Below are 22,032 nucleotides of genomic sequence, written 5' to 3'. Positions count from 1 at the left end.
TATGAAACAGAGGGTACTGTGATGTCATAAAGGAACTCGAGGAATCATATGAAACAGAGGGTACTGTGATGTCATAAAGGAACTCGAGGAATCATATGAAACAGACGGTACTGTGATGTCATAAAGGAACCTGAGGAATCATATGAAACAGAGGGCACTGTGATGTCATAAAGGAAAATGCAGAATTCTGTAGAACAAACAAAGGAAAGTGTTGAAATACAGCAGTTTTCTCAACCCAGTCCTCCCAGTATCAACGCACCTCCCAACACACAGGAACCACAGGAACTAAGTGATTAACAACACTGAATGGATTTGGTGTGTCTCACTATCTGTGCCTGTCTCATACGAGCACTTTCTCACTTCCTAGTCACTCAGAACACTTTCTACCTCTCACTCCATGTACTGCACAACAATAAAATGTAGTGCACAGAATGCCCCCCACACCCTCCCCAACACCCCATCAGGGTGGCATTTCAGCAGGGACCGAGATGAGCCTGGTTATCGCCTCCAGCCTTATCAGAGACACTGGGCCACCAAGCAGAGTAAACAACGACCAAAAAAGGACCAACTGAACAATGAACTAATCCAACAATAGAAAGCAGGAGGGCGAATGAGAGGCAGTCTGTGTGTGTGTGTGTGTGTGTGTGTGTGTGTGTGTGTGTGTGTGTGTGTGTGTGTGTGTGTGCGCGCGCGTCATAAAACATTTACCTCATGTTTCCCAAGACAGGCCCTGTGGAGAGAGAAATATACCAAATGTTACAATATTTACTTGAACCCATCATGCATGCACGCACACAGCTGAAAATACACACAACCACCCACCCACACACACTAATGCACTGTTTGCTACATATTACAAGCTATGACAGGTTTACACTGAAAGAAGAATGTACAAAAACGCTGTTTAATACTTCTGGGAAAGACATGGGTGACTGGGTGGGTGTGTGGGTCGTCTGGACGTGGGTGACGGGGTGGGTGTGTGGGTCTGGTGCTTTTCATAAATGTGTAAGAGTACATCTGAGAGAATGTATAGAAATACACAAAATGTGTGTGTGTACGTACGTGGGTGACGGGGTGAGTGTGTGTACATACGTGGGTGACGGGGTAAGTGTGTGTGTGTACGTACGTGGGTGACGGGGTGAGTGTGTGTGTGTACGTACGTGGGTGACGGGGTGAGTGTGTGTGTGTACGTACGTGGGTGACGGGGTGAGTGTGTGTGTGTACGTACGTGGGTGACGGGGTGAGTGTGTGTGTGTACGTACGTGGGTGACGGGGTGAGTGTGTGTGTGTACGTACGTACGTGGGTGACGGGGTGAGTGTGTGTGTGTACGTACGTACGTGGGTGACGGGGTGAGTGTGTGTGTGTACGTACGTACGTGGGTGACGGGGTGAGTGTGTGTGTGTACGTACGTACGTGGGTGACGGGGTGAGTGTGTGTGTGTACGTACGTACGTGGGTGACGGGGTGAGTGTGTGTGTGTACGTACGTACGTGGGTGACGTGGTGAGTGTGTGTGTGTACGTACGTACGTGGGTGACGGGGTGAGTGTGTGTGTGTGTACGTACGTGGGTGACGGGGTGAGTGTGTGTGTGTGTGTACGTACGTGGGTGACGGGGGTGAGTGTGTGTGTGTGTACGTACGTGGGTGACGGGGTGAGTGTGTGTGTGTACGTACGTGGGTGACGGGGTGAGTGTGTGTGTGTACGTACGTGGGTGACGGGGTGAGTGTGTGTGTGTACGTACGTGGGTGACGGGGTGAGTGTGTGTGTGTGTACGTACGTGGGTGACGGGGTGAGTGTGTGTGTGTGTACGTACGTGGGTGACGGGGTGAGTGTGTGTGTGTGTACGTACGTGGGTGACGGGGTGAGTGTGTGTGTGTGTACGTACGTGGGTGACGGGGTGAGTGTGTGTGTGTGTACGTACGTGGGTGACGGGGGTGAGTGTGTGTGTGTGTACGTACGTGGGTGACGGGGTGAGTGTGTGTGTGTGTGTACGTACGTGGGTGACGGGGTGAGTGTGTGTGTGTGTGTACGTACGTGGGTGACGGGGTGAGTGTGTGTGTGTGTGTACGTACGTGGGTGACGGGGTGAGTGTGTGTGTGTGTGTACGTACGTGGGTGACGGGGGTGAGTGTGTGTGTGTACGTACGTGGGTGACGGGGTGAGTGTGTGTGTGTACGTACGTGGGTGACGGGGTGAGTGTGTGTGTGTGTGTACGTACGTGGGTGACGGGGTGAGTGTGTGTGTGTGTGTACGTACGTGGGTGACGGGGTGACGGGGTGAGTGTGTGTGTGTGTACGTACGTGGGTGACGGGTGTGTGTGTGTGTGTGTGTACGTACGTGGGTGACGGGGTGAGTGTGTGTGTACGTACGTGGGTAATGGGGTGAGTGTGTGTGTGTACGTACGTGGGTGACGGGGTGAGTGTGTGTGTGTACGTACGTGGGTGACGGGGTGAGTGTGTGTGTGTACGTACGTGGGTATAGGGACCTGGCAGGGTGGACAGGGTAAAGCCTTGTACTTAAACACTGGAGCTGAAGGCTGTTCCCACGGACCAGCTAACTGTGCCTGGAAAAAACACACACACACACACACACACACACACACACACACACACACACACACACACACACACACACACACACACACACACACACAGGTAGGGTGAGTGAGGTCTTCTGTTTTGGGATCCTTGTTCATGCTCAAGTCACACTTAAAACACCCACCTACCACACCATATCACACCACCCACTACAACACAACACACCACACCACATTACACCACCTACCACACCATATCACACTACGTCACTCCATCCATCACACCAAACACTGTACATACCCCACCTCCCATTACACTACACCACACTCCACTCCTTTCATAGTCCAGCGATGTGTGTGGGGTGTGTGTGGGGTGTGTGGAGTCTCACCGGGGGGTTGGCTTTGAGCAGCACCTGGTCGTGGCAGGGTTGGGGACACAGGTGTGTGCAGGTAGGCAGGGGCGTCTGGCACTCTTGCTGACAGGGGGGGCAGGGCCCAAAATGACACCTGTGGCGCTCACGAGAGGAGTGGTGACAGGAGGAGGGCTTACTGTACACACACACACACACACACACGCACGCGCACGCACGCACGCGCGCGCACACACACACACACACACACACACACACACACGCGCACACACACACACACACACACGCGCACGCACGCGCACGTGCGCACACACACACACACGTGCACGCACGCGCAAGCACGCAAAGACAGACACACGTGCATACAGACAGAAGACAAATTATTAATTGTTTATGTTCTGTGCGTGTGCACATGCATGTGTGTGTATGTGTGTGTGTGTGTATGTGTGTGTGTATATGTGTGTGTGTGTGTGTGTATATGTGTGTGTGTGTGTATATGTGTGTGTGTGTACCTGCACAGTTCTCTACAGCGTGGTGGTTTGGTGTTCTTCTCTCTCCCACAGGGAACACTCAGAGATGTGGAACCACACGCACACTTCACCTGCACCACCTCAGGACAGGGGTAGCAGCTCCCTGACACACACACACACACACACACACACACACACACACACACACACACACAAGCTCAGATGTGGGTATAAACGTTGGATGCAAAAGCCCCGTGTTGATCCATGTGGGGGGATATGGGGCCTTTTTAGAAGTTCTAGCTGCACACACCCACACTGCCTCTCACACACACACACACACACACACACACACACACACACACACACACACCCTCATGCTGTCTCACACACACACTCACACCCCCCCCCCCCCCCCCCCACACACACACACACTCCCCCCCCAGGTGACATTTAGATAACGCCACACCTCCATTGGGGCTCCAGGCCCCACGTTTCACCCCCACAACCCCGTCACCACAGAGGGAGAGATCACAGACTCATTATACCAGGTACTGATGACCTTTAAACTCCGACACACTGACCTCTCTTCTGCTTGTTTATCTCTCTCAAACACAAACACCCCAAAGGTCAAATCATTAAAATACCAGAGGAGAGGCTGAAGTGCGCCTGGTTACTCGGTGACGGGTGATGTGATGATGATGATGGTGGTCTTCATCACCACACACCACGCAGCAATAGAACTGCTGTGGGACAGTACCGTGCTATCTGGACATGGGTGGATTTAGACTGCTACCTGAACTGGAGGTTAAAGGTCATGGAACAGTGCCACATTCGTGTGTTTGGTCCTCACGAGTGTGAGTAAGTGTGCACCTGGGTGAAGATTGTGGGACGTGTGTGTGTGTGTGAGTGTGTGTGTGTACCTGGGTGAAGACTGTGGGACGTGTGTGTGTGTGTGTGTGTGTGTGTGCATGTGTGTGTGTGTGAGAGTGTGTGTGTGTGTGAGTGTGTGTGTGTGTGTGTGTGTGTGAGTGTGTGTGTGTGTGAGTGTGTGTGTGTGTGTGTGTGAGAGTGTGTGTGTGTGAGAGTGTGTGTGTGTGAGAGTGTGTGTGTGTGAGAGTGTGTGTGTGTGAGAGTGTGTGTGTGTGAGAGTGTGTGAGAGTGTGAGTGTGAGAGTGTGAGTGTGTGAGTGTGAGTGTGTGAGTGTGAGTGTGTGTGAGAGTGTGTGTACCTGGGTGACAGACTGAAGGACACTTGTGGTTCCTGCAGCCCAGTGTTCTGCCACAGCTCAGATCACATGGTGGACAGTTACCTGGGCAACACTACACACACACACACACACACACACACACACACAGTCTAACTATAAAGAGTTTGACATGTCGGCTTTACCTCAGTAATGTGTGCTTGTGTTAACATACATTCAAGACTAAATGTCGTGTGTGTGTGTGTGTGTGTGTGGGGTGTGTGTTCATGTATGGGTGTGTGTGTGTGTGGTGGTGTGTGTTCATGTATGGGTGTGTGGGTGTGAGGTGGTGTGTGTTCATGTATGTGTGTGGGTGTGAGGTGGTGTGTGTTCATGTATGGGTGTGTGTGGGTGTGAGGTGGTGTGTGTTCATGTATGGGTGTGTGTGTGGTGGTGTGTGTTCATGTAAGGGTGTGTGTGTGTGTATGGTGGTGTGTGTTCATGTATGGGTGGGTGTGTGTGTGTGTGGTGGTGGTGGTGTGTGTTCATGTATGGGGGGGTGTGTGTGTATATGTTCATGTATGGGTGTGTGTGGGGTGGTGTATGTTCATGTATGTGTGGGTGTGTGTGTATATGTACATGTATGGGTGTGTGTTAGCCTTGGGCCTATAAACGATATTATCGAATATCGCAATCATTTAAACCTTTGCCGATATTACGCAAATTATCGTTCCATTTTACTCGTTTTTATCAAGTACCATTGTTGTTTACCAGCAAAGCACATTTTTGCAGCATCTCTATTTAACGACTGACTTTATACAAACTTTATACAATCTATGGTTTAAGAAAATGTTAGCTCTATAGAACAGAAAGGGTGGTGTTTATGTATATACACAACAAAATTACCAGCTAATTAACTACAAATCTGCGCTTTTAAAATGGCATTTGAAAATATTGAAAGGAATTCTGGGTACATTCAAATGAAACGAACTCCTCTACGTGACTTATTTCCCAGTAGATGGTGAAAGAAATGGATGAGCTTGTACAGAAAAAAGGTGTTACAGCGGCAGTTTGGCAATATTTTGGTTTCCAACCCGATGAACATGGAAAGCCGTTAGATATTAACAATGTTACATGTCGTCTACGCAGAAAAAGGATCACCACAAAAGGTGGTAACACCACCAATTTGCAAGCACATCTTAGCATTCATCATCCAGGTCAGCATGTTAAACTGGGTTCTACCCACAGAGGAGAACAAAGTTCATCGAGTCAGTCAACAATCACAAGTACTTTTGCAAAATGTACAAAATACAAACGTGACAGCGTTAAGTGGCGAGAGTGCACCATGAGTGTAACACGTTATTTAGTGAAGGGTTTGCTTGCCATTCAACACAGTCCAAAAGTCATCATTCAAAGAAATGTTAAAAACCTTTAATTCACAGTACGAGCTACCAAGCCGTAAGTACTTTAGCAAGACAGCGGTGCCTGAAATGTATATTAATGTTCGAGCTGACATTGAGTGTTTGCTCAAGACAGCGGAGTTTTATTCATTGACAACTCCATCCGAGCGTGTTTTCAGCATAGCTGGAAATGTTGTTACCTGCTCTCGTTCTCATCTTTAATCTGACAAGGTTAGCATGTGTGTCTTCCTAGCAAAGAATGCATAAATGGTAGAGAAATGTTTGTTTGTTACCAAATATACAATTTTGTGCAATTTGTTTTAGCATATTTTGCCAATCCAAACAAACACCACTTCAACTATTTATTTTATTTAGAAGATTTGTTTAAAATGCTTTACAAGTTTTTTCCAAGTTCGTAATTTGACGTTCATAATTCATTGCTATAAATAAAATAAAATATTTGCAAAATGCCTGATGTCTGTAGTTCCTGTAGTCGTGACTGCAAAAATGCTGTAACGGCTAAAAGTTAGATGAGAACAAATGAGAATATTTGTGTATGAATTGATCTGTACTGTTAAAATACATTAATTCTATTTACGAGTAATATACATGTATCAGGAAAATGTGTTACTAATATTATTTCTTCTTCTTTAACACAACTATTCCAGAATTAAGATTTGCTGTTATCATTCTCTCTAACTGTTCCACTGAAATGCAGATCACTAACACAGGCGGAAATAATATGATAATGTAACTGAGGCATGAAAGGCCCTCTAATGGTCACGTGGGGTACTGCATCTATAAATTTTGACGCAATAAAATCGTTTATTGGGATATTTCTGGAGACGATAATCGTTTGTCTAAATATGCATTATCGCCCAAGCCTAGTGTGTGTGTATATGTTCATGTATGGGTGTGTGTGTGTGTGTTCGTGTGTGTGTGTGGGTGTATATGTTCATGTATGGGTGTGTATGGGTGTGTGTGTGTGTTACCTTTCGTCTGCATTGATGTCTGTTGCAGTTGCGTGTCTGGTTACATTTGGACTCACACAGATACTCCTTATGGCAGGACATAGACTTACTGTAGCGGCCACAACGACAGTGCTTCTCTACCTCCTACACACACACACACACACACACACACACACACACACACACACACACATTATGGGCTTTTGTATTCTGTTTCAGCCCAGAACACATGAAGCATGAGATTTATCAGACCAAAACACTGCTAGTGAGGGACAGAGTGAGAAGCTCAGGTCTGCAGAACAGTGAGTGAGTGAGTGTGTGTGTGTGTGTGTGTGTGTGTACCTGTCTGCAGGTTTCACAGGGTCCTCTATGGCACCTCATGGAGCAGGTGTGTAAACCACAGTCCAGCTTCTTATCACAGGTGTCCCCACAGGTAGGAACATCAGCGGTGCAGGGCAATGCACACTCTAACACACACACACACACACACACACACACACACACACACACATTAACAGATCAAACGTCAGGGATTTGTACTTTGTGTATTCACTGCTCTCTCTGCAGTGGAAACACCCTGATGTCCACCACACCCACACACACACACACACCGAGTGTAACTCACTGCTTTTGCCACAGGGGCAGGTCCGGTTTTCTGCGCGGGGACACTGCCCACACACGCCTGCATGACACACACGCTCACACGTGTGATTCCCACATGGCAACGGCCGGCCACACACCTGCATGGACAGATAAGGTTACACACACACACACACCTCTCAAGGATCATTAAGTGACAGAAACCTGAGGGTCACCTGGTCACAGTTCCACACCGGACTGGCACACGGACGCTCAGCTTGGTTCCTGCCACACACACAATTCTGTCGACTCACTCTAGGACATGGCTCACACACGCCTGTGTACACACACACACACACACACACACACACACACAGTGGGAAGGAGATGTTAAAACAACAGGTGTGTATTCTACAGAGATAAGAATGTGTTACCTGTGTGACTCTATACAGGTATGCAACCTGCAAACGTGTGTGTGAAGGGCAAACACTCATCACACACGTGACAGATGCATGCTCTGCAGTCACACGCGTGACAGATGTGCAGATGTGCGTGTGAGGTTTTTGAGTGTGTTACCTGCGTGACAGGTGTGTGCGCAGGTGTGTATCCTGCAGGGGAGAGTGCGGCTACAGATCTTTCCACAAGTCCAGGCTTTATTACTGCAGCGGCGAGGTACAGGGGCCGCCTTCCCACACACACACGACACACTCACCATCTTCGGACATGGAGGACATGGACCTAACACACACACACACACACACACACACGTTTGGTCTCAGATATGATCCAATCAGATCCACTCACTCAGTATCAAGAGTTTCATCCCTAAATGTACAGTCACTGGACACTGGTTGGGGTAGTACACTAAAATCATCTGAGAGAGAGAAGGAGGGAGAGAAGAGAGAGAGGGAAAGAAAGAGAAAGGGAGAGTGCATGTGCATGACAGAGATAAAGAGCAAGGGAGCACATGAGACAAAGAGGGGAGAGCTAGAGAGAGGGGGAGGGAGAGAGAGAGAGAGAGAGAGAGAGAGAGAGCAAGTGTGTGTGTGAGAGTGTGTGTGTGTACCTGGATGACAGAGCAGCAGGCAGCGGTGTCCACAGGGTGGCTTGAACTCTCGGTCACACACCTGGCCACAGGAATGTGGGAGGAGCCAAGGATCGGGGGAGGGGTCTGCCTCCTTCCCACAGTAACAGTAGTAACGACTCGGTGTGTGCTGAGGAGAATACTCATACCTACATTTAGGACTACAGGGAGAGAGGAAGGACTTTATTTCTGAAATATGTACTACACATGAATATTCATTAACTGGGCGGGTCTGTGCAGTGATGCCAGTCCCTCACCATGGCCAGGGGTGGTCTTTTTTCCCAAAATCCTCATCTGTTGCTGAGGAGACCAGAAAGATGGAGTCTTTAGCCCATTTCTGAATACATGGGATGTGGAAGATACAGTAGCACCCAACACAACTCCAAACCTGTCCACAGAGAGAGAGAGAGAGAGAGAGAGAGAGAGAGAGAGAGAGAGAGAGAGAGAGAGAGAGAGAGAGAAGGGCATATGCAAAAATTCTGTAGTTAGTTTCAATACCTTTTTTAAAAGTGCGTGACGCCTGGTACGTCGGTTTATGTACAAGTGCGTGACGCCTGGTACGTCGGTTTATGTACAAGTGCGTGACGCCTGGTACGTCGGTTTATGTACAAGTGCGTGACGCCTGGTACGTCGGTTTATGTACAAGTGCGTGACGCCTGGTACGTCGGTTTATGTACAAGTGCGTGACGCCTGGTACGTCGGTTTATGTACAAGTGCGTGACGCCTGGTACGTCGGTTTATGTACAAGTGCGTGACGCCTGGTACGTCGGTTTATGTACAAGTGCGTGACGCGTGGTACGTCGGTTTATGTACAAGTGCGTGACGCGTGGTACGTCGGTTTATGTACAAGTGCGTGACGCGTGGTACGTCGGTTTATGTACAAGTGCGTGACGCGTGGTACGTCGGTTTATGTACAAGTGCGTGACGCGTGGTACGTCGGTTTATGTACAAGTGCGTGACGCCTGGTACGTCGGTTTATGTACAAGTGCGTGACGCCTGGTACGTCGGTTTATGTACAAGTGCGTGACGCGTGGTACGTCGGTTTATGTACAAGTGCGTGACGCGTGGTACGTCGGTTTATGTACAAGTGCGTGACGCCTGGTACGTCGGTTTATGTACAAGTGCGTGACGCCTGGTACGTCGGTTTATGTACAAGTGCGTGACGCCTGGTACGTCGGTTTATGTACAAGTGCGTGACGCCTGGTACGTCGGTTTATGTACAAGTGCGTGACGCGTGGTACGTCGGTTTATGTACAAGTGCGTGACGCGTGGTACGTCGGTTTATGTACAAGTGCGTGACGCGTGGTACGTCGGGTTTATGTACAAGTGCGTGACGCGTGGTACGTCGGGTTTATGTACAAGTGCGTGACGCGTGGTACGTCGGGTTTATGTACAAGTGCGTGACGCGTGGTACGTCGGGTTTATGTACAAGTGCGTGACGCGTGGTACGTCGGGTTTATGTACAAGTGCGTGACGCGTGGTACGTCGGGTTTATGTATAAGTGCGTGACGCGTGGTACGCCGGGTTTATGTATAAGTGCGTGACGCGTGGTACGCCGGGTTTATGTATAAGTGCGTGACGCGTGGTACGTCGGTTTATGTATAAGTGCGTGACGCGTGGTACGTCGGGTTTATGTATAAGTGCGTGACGCGTGGTACGTCGGGTTTATGTATAAGTGCGTGACGCGTGGTATGCCGGGTTTATGTATAAGTGCGTGACGCGTGGTACGTCGGTTTATTTATAAGTGCGTGACGCGTGGTACGTCGGTTTATGTATAAGTGCGTGACGCGTGGTACGTCGGTTTATGTACAAGTGCGTGACGCGTGGTACGTCGGTTTATGTACAAGTGCGTGACGCGTGGTACGTCGGTTTATGTACAAGTGCGTGACGCGTGGTACGTCGGTGTATGTATAAGTGCGTGACGCGTGGTACGTCGGTGTATGTATAAGTGCATGATGCGTGGTACGTCGGTTTATGTACAAGTGTGTAACGCCTGGTACGTTGGTTTACGTATTTAAGTGTGTGACGCCTGGTACGTCGGTTTATGTATAAGTGTGTGACGCCTGGTACGTTGGTTTACGTATTTAAGTGTGTGACGCGTGGTTCGTCGGTTTATGTATAAGTGCGTTAAAACCCCGAGGACACCCCGGAGAGAAATACAATGCAGACAAATGTTATGTTACAGATGATGCAGGTACCAAGCGTGTGTGTGTGTGTGTGTGTGTGTGTGTGTGTGTGTGTGTGTTCTAACCGCTTGTGTCCTCTTGACAGAGGCGATACAGATGAGGCAGGTGACCGCTCCTGACTGAAATGCCTCGTTCAGGTACTGTCGTGTACGCTCCAAATCAGTCATGTCTCCTCCTGACAACATACACATTAGACCACCAACATTCAGGGGAGCCCATATTAAAGAGAAACACCCGTTGACAGATACAGTTCTCTGCTAGTTAGTGATTTAAAGTCTAACACTCCAGGTCAAATACTGTTATAATGATAATCTGTACATAGGGTTGCAACGGTATGAGATTTTCACGGTATGATAACCGTCTCAGAAAATACCGCGGTATCACGGTTATCACGGTATCACAGTTAGTTTGTATATTATTAAAAGATACACTGACCCTTAAAGAAATTACAAGTTTTTTTTGTTCAATTAACTATTTATTGTAGAAACCTGGAACTATTGTATACAAAATGTCTCCTTTAAAAAAATAAGCTGTACACATGTTTAAATAAATACTGCAAAATTAGATAAACCTAAATAATGGATTTCAGTACAATTATTTAAGTTTAAATTATTTAATATCTGATAAACTCAACCTGGGTCAGTGTCTGATCAACAACTGTTGTAAACGTCCGTTGTACTGCCAAGTTAGAATATAACCAGATACTGCAGAAAGAGAGGATTTATTTCTGACATGACCCTCACAATAGAGATTTCTATTTTAAGGCTTTCACACCGAGTCTGGTTTTAACATATGAAAAACAGGCACGTAAAATTTTGAAAATGAACGCATGTAAATTAATGGCATCTTTCACATCCAGTGAAAGCAAGGACCTTAAAAATCTATGGATTTACACTTTCACTAGTGACCGTAGCGCGCGACTCGGCACAGTTCTTTTGTATTACGTTAACAAATACGAGCCTCTTGTAATTCCAGGACGAAACACGAGAGAACGTGAAGACGTTAAGACTGGGCGTTTTGAAAATAAACAACCATTAAATAATTTAATAAAAAGCGAATTATTTTGAGTATATGTATAAATATTTAACTTAATTAAGTTTAAGGTGCTGGGAAATATTGAAACGGACCTTTAAAGTTACGTACAAGTGCTTTAATTCCACCTTATAAAGGTGTATGAACCCTGCAAACATGACTTTGTTCATTGCGCTGAGGCGCGACGCGCGCAAAGTTACAAAATTCGAGACGTGCACGACCTCGCGAATCGACAGCGCGCGAGACCCGCGCTCACCGGCGGAGCCACCGCGATTACGTCATTTTCGCCGCTGATTTTAGTTAAGCTTTTTTTTTTGTTAAAAAATTTGTTAAGTCTAATGCACTTTCTGCCATTCTCACTGCTGTGTGCTTAGTAGCTGAACCGGAGCGGAGTTGCGCATGCGCGGGTCAGTTTCTCCGCTGGCTTGCTTTTTACCGGTAATAAGCAAACGCACACGGTATGATAACCGTGCATTTTAATACCGTGGTATACCGTGAAACCGGTTACCGCTGCAACCCTATCTGTACAGTTAAGCATTCCAGTCAGTTTTTTGTACTCAAAACACCAGTGATTTACTTTAGCGAACATCAGGCACTGGAAGTGTATTTATTTTATGTAACTTCTCCAAGTTCAGGTGGTTGGAAACCTGTTGATGAACACCACACCCATCCTCTCTATTGAAGCATCAGTACTACCAGTCACTCACATGGAGAAATCAGTAGCATGTTCACATGTGTTCCACAATATCAACCTCAGAACAAACTACAGCTAAACCACACCCCAATAAACACCACAGAATAAACCACACCCCAAAAAACCCAGCAGAATAAACTACACCCCAATAAACACCACAGTATAAACCACACCCAAAAAACCCAGCAGAATAAACCACATCCCAATAAACAGCACAGGAACACCTACACCCAAGGCTACCCACAAAACATAAGACATAAGAGGAGCTTCTGTTCTGACCCGTCTGGTTGGTGTAAGTGATGAAAGTCGACTCCAGGATCTGGCCTTGCTTCCCAAGCCCAGCATCATCGTCATCATCATCATCATCTTCCTCAGAAGAAGAGCTGTACTGTTTCTCAGCCAGGCGCTGAGCTGCAGCCTGATTGGACCTCCTGATCTCATCAAATCTGGACTGAGGGGACTTGGCTGCAAAGCAGAAACCCACACAGCACAGTCACCCTCACAGCACAGTCACCAACACAGCACAGTCACCAACACAGCACAGTCACCCTCACAGCACAGTAGCATGTTCACCACAGCACAGTCACCCAAAACAGTACAGTAGCATGTTCACCACAGCACAGTCACCAACACAGTACAGTAGCATGTTCACCACAGCACAGTCACCCTCACAGCACAGTAGCATGTTCACCACAGCACAGTCACCCTCACAGCACAGCAGAATTTCCAGCAGGAATAATCTGAGGGTTTTAATCCTCAGAGAACTGAGCTCTGTGGCCACTGGGGTCTGCTCACTGTGTGTGTGTGTGTGTGTGTGTGTGTGTGTGTGTTGTGGATGAGGTGTCTCAGAGGTACCGTGTGACAGACTGTGTGTGTCTGTGTTTCTCAGAGGTCTGTGTCTCAGTTTCGCAGGCTTAGCCCAGTTTTCCCTGCAATCCCCCAAGAACAGGTAAGGCGCTAGTGAACAGTAAGGCGCTAGTGAACAGTAAGGCGCTAGTGAACAGTAAGGCCCTAGTGGAACGGGTAAGGCCCTAGTGGAACGGGTAAGGCCCTAGTGGAACGGGTAAGGCCCTAGTGGAACGGTAAGGCCCTAGTGGAACGGTGAGATGCTAGTGAACAGGTAAGGCCCTAGTGAACAGGTAAGGCCCTAGTGAACAGGTAAGGCCCTAGTGAACAGGTAAGGCCCTAGTGAACAGGTAAGGCCCTAGTGAACAGGTAAGGCCCTAGTGAACAGGTAAGGCCCTAGTGAACAGGTAAGGCGCTAGTGAACAGGTAAGGCGCTAGTGAACAGGTAAGGCGCTAGTGAACAAGTAAGACGCTAGTGAACAAGTAAGACGCTAGTGAACAGTAAGACACTAGTGAACAGGTAAGGCTGGTGATGCTGTCCAATAGGAGGTCTCCTACCTTGGCTGGGTGGAGGCTGTGCTTTGGGTACCATGGTTACGGCAGAGCTGCCCTCCCTCACCCTGCTGTCGGCTGTCCGGGGTCGACATGCTGCCACCTCACTGGCCGTCTGGCCACGGTTCTGCCCCCGGCCGCGACCTCTGCCCTGCTGCCGCCAAGCGGGCTCCATGGAGATCGCCTAGCAACGCAATGTGGAGAAAATGGGAAGCGGCGTCCACGACAAGTGCGACGCTTTACGGCAGCGTCCTGCCCCGCTGTGTCTGAGCTCCGGGCGTCTCTGTACACACGGTGCTGAAATAGTGAAACAGTAACAGTGTTAAATTAGTGTCTATGATCCAGGACATCAACACTACTAAACACTACTGCACACACGACTATAAAGACCCGCGTGTCCTGGCCGCTGGTTGGTCGGGTACAGACTAAACGTCTCATTCCGGTGACCAACGGGTCGGAGGAGGCTGGCGACGCCGTATACCGGTGTTAATCCCGGTACATCTCCGGCGTATACCGGTGTTAATCCCGGTACATCTCCGGCGTATACCGGTGTTAATCCCCCTACATCTCCGGCGTATACCGGTGTTAATCCCGGTACATCTCCGGCGTATACCGGTGTTAATCCCGTTACATCTCCGGCGTATACCGGTGTTAATCCCCCTACATCTCCGGCGTATACCGGTGTTAATCCCCCTACATCTCCGGCGTATACCGGTGTTAATCCCCCTACATCTCCGGCGTATACCGGTGTTAATCCCCCTACATCTCCGGCGTATACCGGTGTTAATCCCGGTACATCTCCGGCGTATACCGGTGTTAATCCCGGTACATCTCCGGCGTATACCGGTGTTAATCCCGGTACATCTCCGGCGTATACCGGTGTTAATCCCGGTACATCTCCGGCGTATACCGGTGTTAATCCCCCTACATCTCCGGCGTATACCGGTGTTAATCCCCCTACATCTCCGGCGTATACCGGTGTTAATCCCCCTACATCTCCGGCGTATACCGGTGTTAATCCCCCTACATCTCCGGCGTATACCGGTGTTAATCCCCCTACATCTCCGGCGTATACCGGTGTTAATCCCGGTACATCTCCGGCGTATACCGGTGTTAATCCCGGTACATCTCCGGCGTATACCGGTGTTAATCCCGGTACATCTCCGGCGTATACCGGTGTTAATCCCGGTACATCTCCGTATACCGGTGTTAATCCCCCTACATCTCCGTATACCGGTGTTAATCCCCCTACATCTCCGTATACCGGTGTTAATCCCCCTACATCTCCGTATACCGGTGTTAATCCCCCTACATCTCCGTATACCGGTGTTAATCCCCCTACATCTCCGTATACCGGTGTTAATCCCGGTAGATCTCAGTATACCGGTGTTAATCCCGGTAGACCGCGGACGCGCGTCTGTCCTGCTCATTAGCCCCAAAGCTAACGTGCTAACTGATTAAACCCGTGAGATGTATAATGTCAGGGGCAGCACGGCCATCACCACGTCACATCTGGGGCACTTTCTGAGATAAACGTGTTATGTTTGTGCCTGCGGGAGGTTTAAAGATGTTTAAAGATGTTTTAATCCAGCAGAATCCTACCGTAACTCAGGGGCTCGTGAGACGCCGCCGGGCTCCCGAGTTCAGATGACAGGCGCAAGTTGGAGGGACCGCGAGGAATGCTGGGAGTTGTAGGACTGTACCGTTCTGTTTATATTATTGTAGATAGGAAAAGACGTCTGTGAAAACTACAAATCCCGTCTTTGTTCAAAAGCGCAACGTGTCATATGGAGGTTCAGTTATAGAGCGCCTTTAAATTTTCTTTTTATTAAAACATTTTCTAAACATTTTAGGCAACTAAAGTTTTTTTTATGCGGAGTAATTTTATTGGATTTTTATATTTGGTTTGGAGTGTAGCTGCACTGGACACTAGCAAAGTAGATGTTTTAGTTTATTTATCAAATTCAGCAACACAACATGCCGTATCAGTCATTTAAATACGATATTAATTTTATTTGACTAGTTAAACGCCTTACATTGTTGTTTGATCTTCACACGTTTTCTTAATAATATTTGGTAGCAAAATCAAACAGATCCATTCGAAGTCAGTTTTAGTCCAGAAGTTCATAGAGAAACCGAGTTCCATATCAGTTTAAAGTAAAGCTGTAAAAGCATAAATAGCTATGTTGTCCTACAGCACGTGTGGCTGATAAAAGCTTCTCATTGCTGTGCATCATTAAGCCAACACTAGCTTATCTTCCAACACTAGCTTCTCTTCCACTGCAAAATACAAACACAAATTGTAAACAACTCAAGAGATTGAACTCATTGTGACCGTGGTGTCCACACACGCAGTGAGAGACAGAGGAGGAGCAACATTACACCCCCGTGTTCCTGCCCTGGTCCCATGATCTAGTCCTGATCCAGTCCTGGTCCCATGATCTAGTCCTGGTCCCGTGATCCAGTTCTGGTCCCGTTTTCCTGCCCTAGTCCCGTGATCCAGTCCTGGTTCGTGTTCTAGTCTCGTTCCTTTTCCACACTGAGGTCTTTCCCTTTCATCCCTGCTCTGAGCGTGTACAAACACAACTCATCCTCATCCTCAGAGCCTCTACTTCATCTCCTTCTTCTTCCCCTCCTCTTCCTCTCTCCTCTCCGGGTCGAGTGTCTCGGAGGTGACCGCTGGGCTGGAGGAGGTGATCTTGCTCTCCAGCTTGGTGACACGTCTCTTCAGCCGGCTCTGCTGGGCCTCGTGTTGGGCCAGGAGACGGGCGAAGCGGGTCTGGAGTTCCTCCAGCACGCTGCCGATCTTCAGGACCTTCTCCTCCATGTCTCTGGGGTCTGGACCCTGCTTCGCCACCTCCAGGTCCAGCAGGTTGTCCTGCAGAATGAAAAACAAAAGAACCAAATGAACATTCATCAGAAAGATTTACTCGGGTAGCTCGATTAAAGCTGGAAGATAACAAAACCCTTGTTTAACCCTTTCTGTCCATTATATATTCAAAACAGATTCAATAGATTTAGATAGATATATGACATATATAACAATAGATAAACATTGTTATTTATGTCATGTAGTGTTCTATAAATAATTTGGGCTGCATTACAGATTTATTATTTTAATATTATTAGTCCTAGTATGGGTTTAGAGCCCATGGAAACCAGTAATCATGGAATTATAATGGCGGGGTTACTGTGAAGGTGGGGTTTCTGTGAAGGCGGGGTTACTTTGAAGGCAGGGTTAGTCTGTAAGGACTGTGAAGGAGGGGTTAGTGTGAAGGTGGGGTTACTGTGGAGGCAGAGTTACTGTGGAGGCGGGGTTTCTGTGAAGGCGGGGTTACTGTGAAGGCGGGGTCACTCTGTAAGGGCTGAGAAGGCGGGGTTACTGTGAAGGCGGGGTCACTCTGTAAGGGCTGAGAAGGCGGGGTTACTGTGAAGGGGGGGTTACTGTGAAGGCGGGGTTTCTTTGAAGGCGGGGTTACTGTGAAGGCGGGGTTACTGAGAAGGCGGGGTTACTGTGAAGGCGGGGTCACTCTGTAAGGGCTGAGAAGGCGGGGTTACTGTGAAGGCGGGGTCACTCTGTAAGGGCTGAGAAGGCAGGGTTACTGTGAAGGCGGGGTTACTGTGAAGCGGGGGTTACTGTGAAGGCGGGGTTACTGTGAAGGGGGGTTACTGTGAAGGCGGGGTTACTGTGAAGGCGGGGTTACTGTGAAGGCAGGGTTACTGTGAAGGCAGGGTTTCTTTGAAGGCGGGGTTTCTGTGAAGGTGGGGTTACTGTGAAGGCCGGGTTGCTGTGAAGGCGGGGCTACTGTGAAGGCGGGGTTACTGTGAAGGCGTGGCTACTGTGAAGGCGAGGTTACTGTGAAGGCGGGGCTACTGTGAAGGTGGGGTTACTGTGAAGGCGGGGTTACTGTGAAGGCGGGGCTACTGTGAAGGCGGGGTCACTCTGTAAGGATACAGCTGTACCTTCATGAGGATCTGCCGCCCTTTCTCCTCCAGCAGGGCTTTGGCCTCTGGATACTCCTTCAGCGCCTCCATCAGGTCGTCCTTGGACAGGCAGAACAGGTCCGAGTATCCGATACTGCGTATGTTGGCCGTCCGGCGGTTTCCCGCTCTGCTGCCCTTGATGTTGAGGATGCTGATCTCGCCAAAGTAGCTGCCGTCACTCAGGACGACGAACTGCGTGACGCCGTCGTCGGCCACCACGGCTAGCTTGCCCTCTTTGATGATGTACATCTCGCGCCCGATGTCGCCCTTCCTGCAGATGTAGTCTCCAGGGCTGTAGACCTGCGGCTGGAGCTTCAGGACCAGCTCCACCAGCAGCCCGGCCTCGCAGTCCGCAAAGATGCGCACCTTCTTCAGGGTGTCCAGGTGCACGTTGATGGCCACCTCCACGCGCAGCTTGTCCGGCAGGAACTTCAGGACCTCCCGCTCATCCACCGCCTTCTTGTTGGTCCACAGGTAGTCGAACCACTTGATGACACGTTTCTCCAGGTCCTTGGTGACGTTCCGGAAGCTCATATACTGTTTGATGGCGTCGATCCGGGCCTGGAAGTCGGCCCGGGCCGCGTTCATGTTGGTGATCATGGAGCCCACGTTACCCACGATGGTGGCGAAGATCAGCACACCGATCAGGAAGTCCGCCACCACGAAGAAGTACTCGGAGTTCTTTTCTGGGGGCGGAGTCTCACCGATGGTGGTGAGCGTGAGAGTGGACCAGTACATGCTGTACGCGTACTTCCTGACCAGCCGGCCGAACTCGGGGTCCGACGTGTCTGGGTACACAAACCTGTCGGCGCCGAAGCCGATGGCCTTGGAGAAGGAGTAGTAGAGGCAGGCGTTCCAGTGTATGATGATGACGATGTACATTACGAGGTTGGAGATGCGGAAGACGTTGGGGAAGTTGGTCCTCGTCTCTGTGCGTTGGAAGAACTCAAACAAGCGATTGATACGGAGGAGCTTGTTCATGCGGATCTCCGGGTACTTAGTGCCGAAGTACAGGTAGAACACGTCGGTGGGGATCATGGAGATCATGTCTAGTCTGAACTGCAAGCTCTCCTTATAGCGTGCTCGAAGCTTGAGTTCATCTTTAACCAACAGACCCTGCTCCAGATACCCTACACACACACACACACACACACACACACGGTAGCAGTGGTCAGAATAATGTAATGCTATAGCTGTTGTAAGGGTTGGGAATGATCCGATGCTCACCTGTCCTAGTCCTGAAGATCATGTCCGCCAGGTAAGTCATGTCTGACACGAAGTCAAGGATGAACCACAGCATCAAATAATCACCCTGCAACTCCTCGAAACAAGCTCTGAACCAAGGAAGAGAGAGTCATGATTTATAAACACACACACCAAATAAATAGTTTTTTTTTGGTGTGTGTCTACTTAACTTGGTAGGAAGTAGATGTGAAACAGCGCCCCCTGCTGTACCTGGCTATGATGAGCACCCAGTTGTACATGACGGGGCATGTGATGACGAACAGCCAGTTGTAGTATGTGTCTCCCGCAGGGTCGATCACGAATATCTCCTTTGGTCTGACAGGGGGAAGTAAAGATACAGCACTTCTAAAATGAACATTACCAACATGAACACAAACACACTTCTGTGAGAGCTGTCTCGCACTCCTCTTTCTTGGCTTTCTCCTCTTCCTTCTTGTCTTTCTCCTTATCTTTCCCTCTCTCCTCCTGATCTTTGTCTTTCTTTTTTTCCTTCTTTTGTTTTTTCCTGAAGTAACAGAATGAAATGGGCTTAGAAAGACAAATAAAGAATCACACGCTGCTGTTTCCGAGGTGATGACATGCTGCTGTTTCCAAGGTGATCAAACTCTTACTCCTTTTTCTCCTTCTTTTCCTTTTTTTCTTTCTTCTTCTTCTTCTTCTGCTCCCTGCAAAGAAGCAAATGTGAAAATCAAACATTTCTCAATCTGAACTCTGGGCCACATGTGACATGTGACATAAAGAGGGTCCCAGTGCACTACTGAACAGTCCAGTTTAATCCACTATAGTCTAGTTCAGTCCAGTCCGGTTCAGTCCGGTCTGGTCCACCACTGTCCAGTCCAGTGTCCAGGTCCTGTGTGCTGTATGTTGCTGTGAGTTTAGTTGTGTTGAGTTGTATGTGCTAATTTCCTGTTAGGACATGATGTTGCTGTGAAGCCCTATGATATGTTGATGGATATGTATGTATGTTTGTGTGTGTGTGTGTGTGTGTGTATGTGTGTGTGCGTGTGTATGTGTGCGTGTGTATGTGTGCGTGTGTATGTGTGTGTGTTTATGTGTGTGTGTGTGTGTGTGTATGTGTGTGTGCATGTGTATCTGTGTGTGTTTATGTGTGTGTGTGTATGTGTGTATTACTCACTCTTCATTGTTGTTGCTGTTGTTCACATTGAATATGGCACCAGGATCAGAGCCCTGCAGAGAACTTCAAACACGAAACATATCATCATCATCATCATCATCCTCATCATCATCATCATCATCCTCATCATCATCATCATCATCATCATTATGAAAACAATCCCACTGAGCACAGTTAACAAACAAAGACATGACTAACGGATACATGAAAACAATCACAATGAACACAGTTAATAACAAAAGACATGACTAACAGATACATGAAAACAATCCCACTGAACACAGTTAATAACAAAAGACATGACTAACAGATAAAGGAAAACAATCCCACTGAACACAGTTAACAAACAAAGACATGACTAACGGATACATGAAAACAATCCCACTGAACACAGTTAATAACAAAAGACATGACTAAATGATACATGATACATTCACCCGGTAGAGTACGGACATCTTAGTGAAACTAGTGTCATGGTCATCAGATTCATCATCATAATTCCTGTTTTACTGAATCACCTCTCAGCACTCATACAACCACCAACTCACCATCATGACACTAGACACTGACCACCATCTGGAGAGTGAATGTTGGATTTTCAGCAGCCAGTTGAGAATCATGTTATCATGTCCTAGGGTTAGGGGTTAGGGGTTAGGGGTTAGGGTTAGGGTTAGGGTTAACATGGGCATGAGGTCTGGTTCTGCCTCAGATCCCCATAATGCATTACTCACATTATATCTTCTCCGTTGCTCATGGCAACCCTGTCCACACCCTCCAGGAGGACTCTGGGAGGATCTTGTGGGTTCACCCGAGAGGACATGGCAGCTAACTGGCTAAGGCCCCTGTCAGTCATTACATCATCATTATTGTTAAAAGACACTGAAGATGAGAGAGGCTGTTTGTGACTACATTAGAAAATACTGGAATCAAGATACACTGAAAACATTACCTACTTTTGTTTAATGTAAAATAATGTCACAAGTTTGAAACTTAAATATGAACTCATTATACTCATGTAAGATATCTAAACAATGTAAACAGATGTAAACAGAATAAAGTCATGTTGATATGGTAATATGCAAATAGAAATTTTATATCTTGCTATACAGTTCATCAATATTATTATGCAACAATTACAAACAAATACATTTAAAGTGATTGGATGTGATACAGTGAACTGAATTTATAACAGTAATAATAACAGTACAGTAAATTAAGTTCAGTAGTTAGAAGGCCAGCAGTAAGGAGAGTTACTCACCTGGTTCAGGTCACTCACACCTGTGTGCTGCTTCAGTGTAGGTGAACACAGCCATTCAGAGGTTGCGGGTCAGACCCAAACACTGCAAAGAGCACAGAGCAAGGCTGCATGGTACACCTCAGACAGTAGAGTCTGAGTCTCTCGAGCTGGTGTTCAGAGTCTGAGTCTCTCGATTTGGTGTTCAGAGTCTGAGTCTCTCGAGCTGGTGTTCAGAGTCTGAGTGTCTCAAGCTGGTGTTCAGAGTCCGAGTGTCTCAAGCTGGTGTTCAGAGTCTGAGTTTCTGGAGCTGGTGTTCAGAGTCTGAGTTCCTCAAGCTGGTGTTGAGAGAGCTGGTGTTTGCAGGCCAGACTGATTGAATGGCCATGCCGTGAATGGCAGAGGATTTCACATGGGGACAGGGGGATTGGGGATTAAAGGGATGGAAATGACGACTAGTAAGGCATCAACCACACACACACACACACACTTACCTGATCACATATTCATGCCTGAGCAAACACATGCACA

The 22,032-nt window shown here is 48.1% G+C and overlaps 2 protein-coding genes across 2 annotated transcripts in view; both read right to left on the bottom strand.

Annotated features, from left to right (window-relative positions):
• The window catches only part of nfxl1 (nuclear transcription factor, X-box binding-like 1), a 23,938-nt gene extending 8,344 nt beyond the window's left edge, over positions 1-15,594 (bottom strand). Inside the window, exons 1-16 of the mRNA XM_076986223.1 lie at positions 15,506-15,594; positions 13,910-14,200; positions 12,785-12,970; positions 10,845-10,954; positions 8,851-8,981; positions 8,576-8,754; positions 8,086-8,247; positions 7,746-7,846; positions 7,556-7,670; positions 7,273-7,397; positions 6,952-7,074; positions 4,605-4,695; positions 3,419-3,539; positions 2,925-3,084; positions 2,471-2,562; positions 709-730 (exon numbers count right to left, since the gene is read on the bottom strand). Of these exons, the coding sequence (XP_076842338.1) occupies positions 709-730; positions 2,471-2,562; positions 2,925-3,084; positions 3,419-3,539; positions 4,605-4,695; positions 6,952-7,074; positions 7,273-7,397; positions 7,556-7,670; positions 7,746-7,846; positions 8,086-8,247; positions 8,576-8,754; positions 8,851-8,981; positions 10,845-10,954; positions 12,785-12,970; positions 13,910-14,078 (1,887 nt within the window). The 5' untranslated portion in view covers positions 14,079-14,200; positions 15,506-15,594. The remainder of the gene's footprint in view (positions 1-708; positions 731-2,470; positions 2,563-2,924; positions 3,085-3,418; positions 3,540-4,604; positions 4,696-6,951; positions 7,075-7,272; positions 7,398-7,555; positions 7,671-7,745; positions 7,847-8,085; positions 8,248-8,575; positions 8,755-8,850; positions 8,982-10,844; positions 10,955-12,784; positions 12,971-13,909; positions 14,201-15,505) is intronic.
• Positions 15,595-15,977: 383 nt separating this feature from the next.
• Positions 15,978-21,087, bottom strand: LOC143486712 (cyclic nucleotide-gated channel rod photoreceptor subunit alpha-like). The gene is made up of 5 exons (XM_076986073.1): positions 20,999-21,087; positions 19,343-19,447; positions 19,115-19,221; positions 17,867-19,017; positions 15,978-16,781 (listed from the first exon to the last, which is right to left on the bottom strand). The coding sequence occupies exons 1-5, from the start codon at positions 21,085-21,087 to the stop codon at positions 16,512-16,514; spliced, it is 1,722 nt and encodes a 573-aa protein (XP_076842188.1). The 3' UTR covers positions 15,978-16,511.
• Positions 21,088-22,032: the final 945 nt, after the last annotated feature.

The sequence above is a fragment of the Brachyhypopomus gauderio genome, unplaced genomic scaffold, assembly GCF_052324685.1.
Source record: "Brachyhypopomus gauderio isolate BG-103 unplaced genomic scaffold, BGAUD_0.2 sc45, whole genome shotgun sequence".
In the NCBI taxonomy this organism is placed as follows: domain Eukaryota; kingdom Metazoa; phylum Chordata; class Actinopteri; order Gymnotiformes; family Hypopomidae; genus Brachyhypopomus; species Brachyhypopomus gauderio.
This window is presented reverse-complemented; position numbering and strand designations above follow the sequence as displayed.

Excerpts from the sequence above, each read along its gene's own strand:
- LOC143486712 (XM_076986073.1), bottom strand. The coding sequence starts at position 21,087 with ATGTCCTCTCGGGTGAACCCACAAGATCCTCCCAGAGTCCTCCTGGAG. Across the intron at positions 19,448-20,998 it reads AGCAACGGAGAAGATATAAT|ACCAAAGGAGATATTCGTGA; the intron begins GTGAGTAATGCA and ends TCCCCCTGTCAG. Across the intron at positions 19,222-19,342 it reads TGGGTGCTCATCATAGCCAG|AGCTTGTTTCGAGGAGTTGC; the intron begins GTACAGCAGGGG and ends TCCTTGGTTCAG.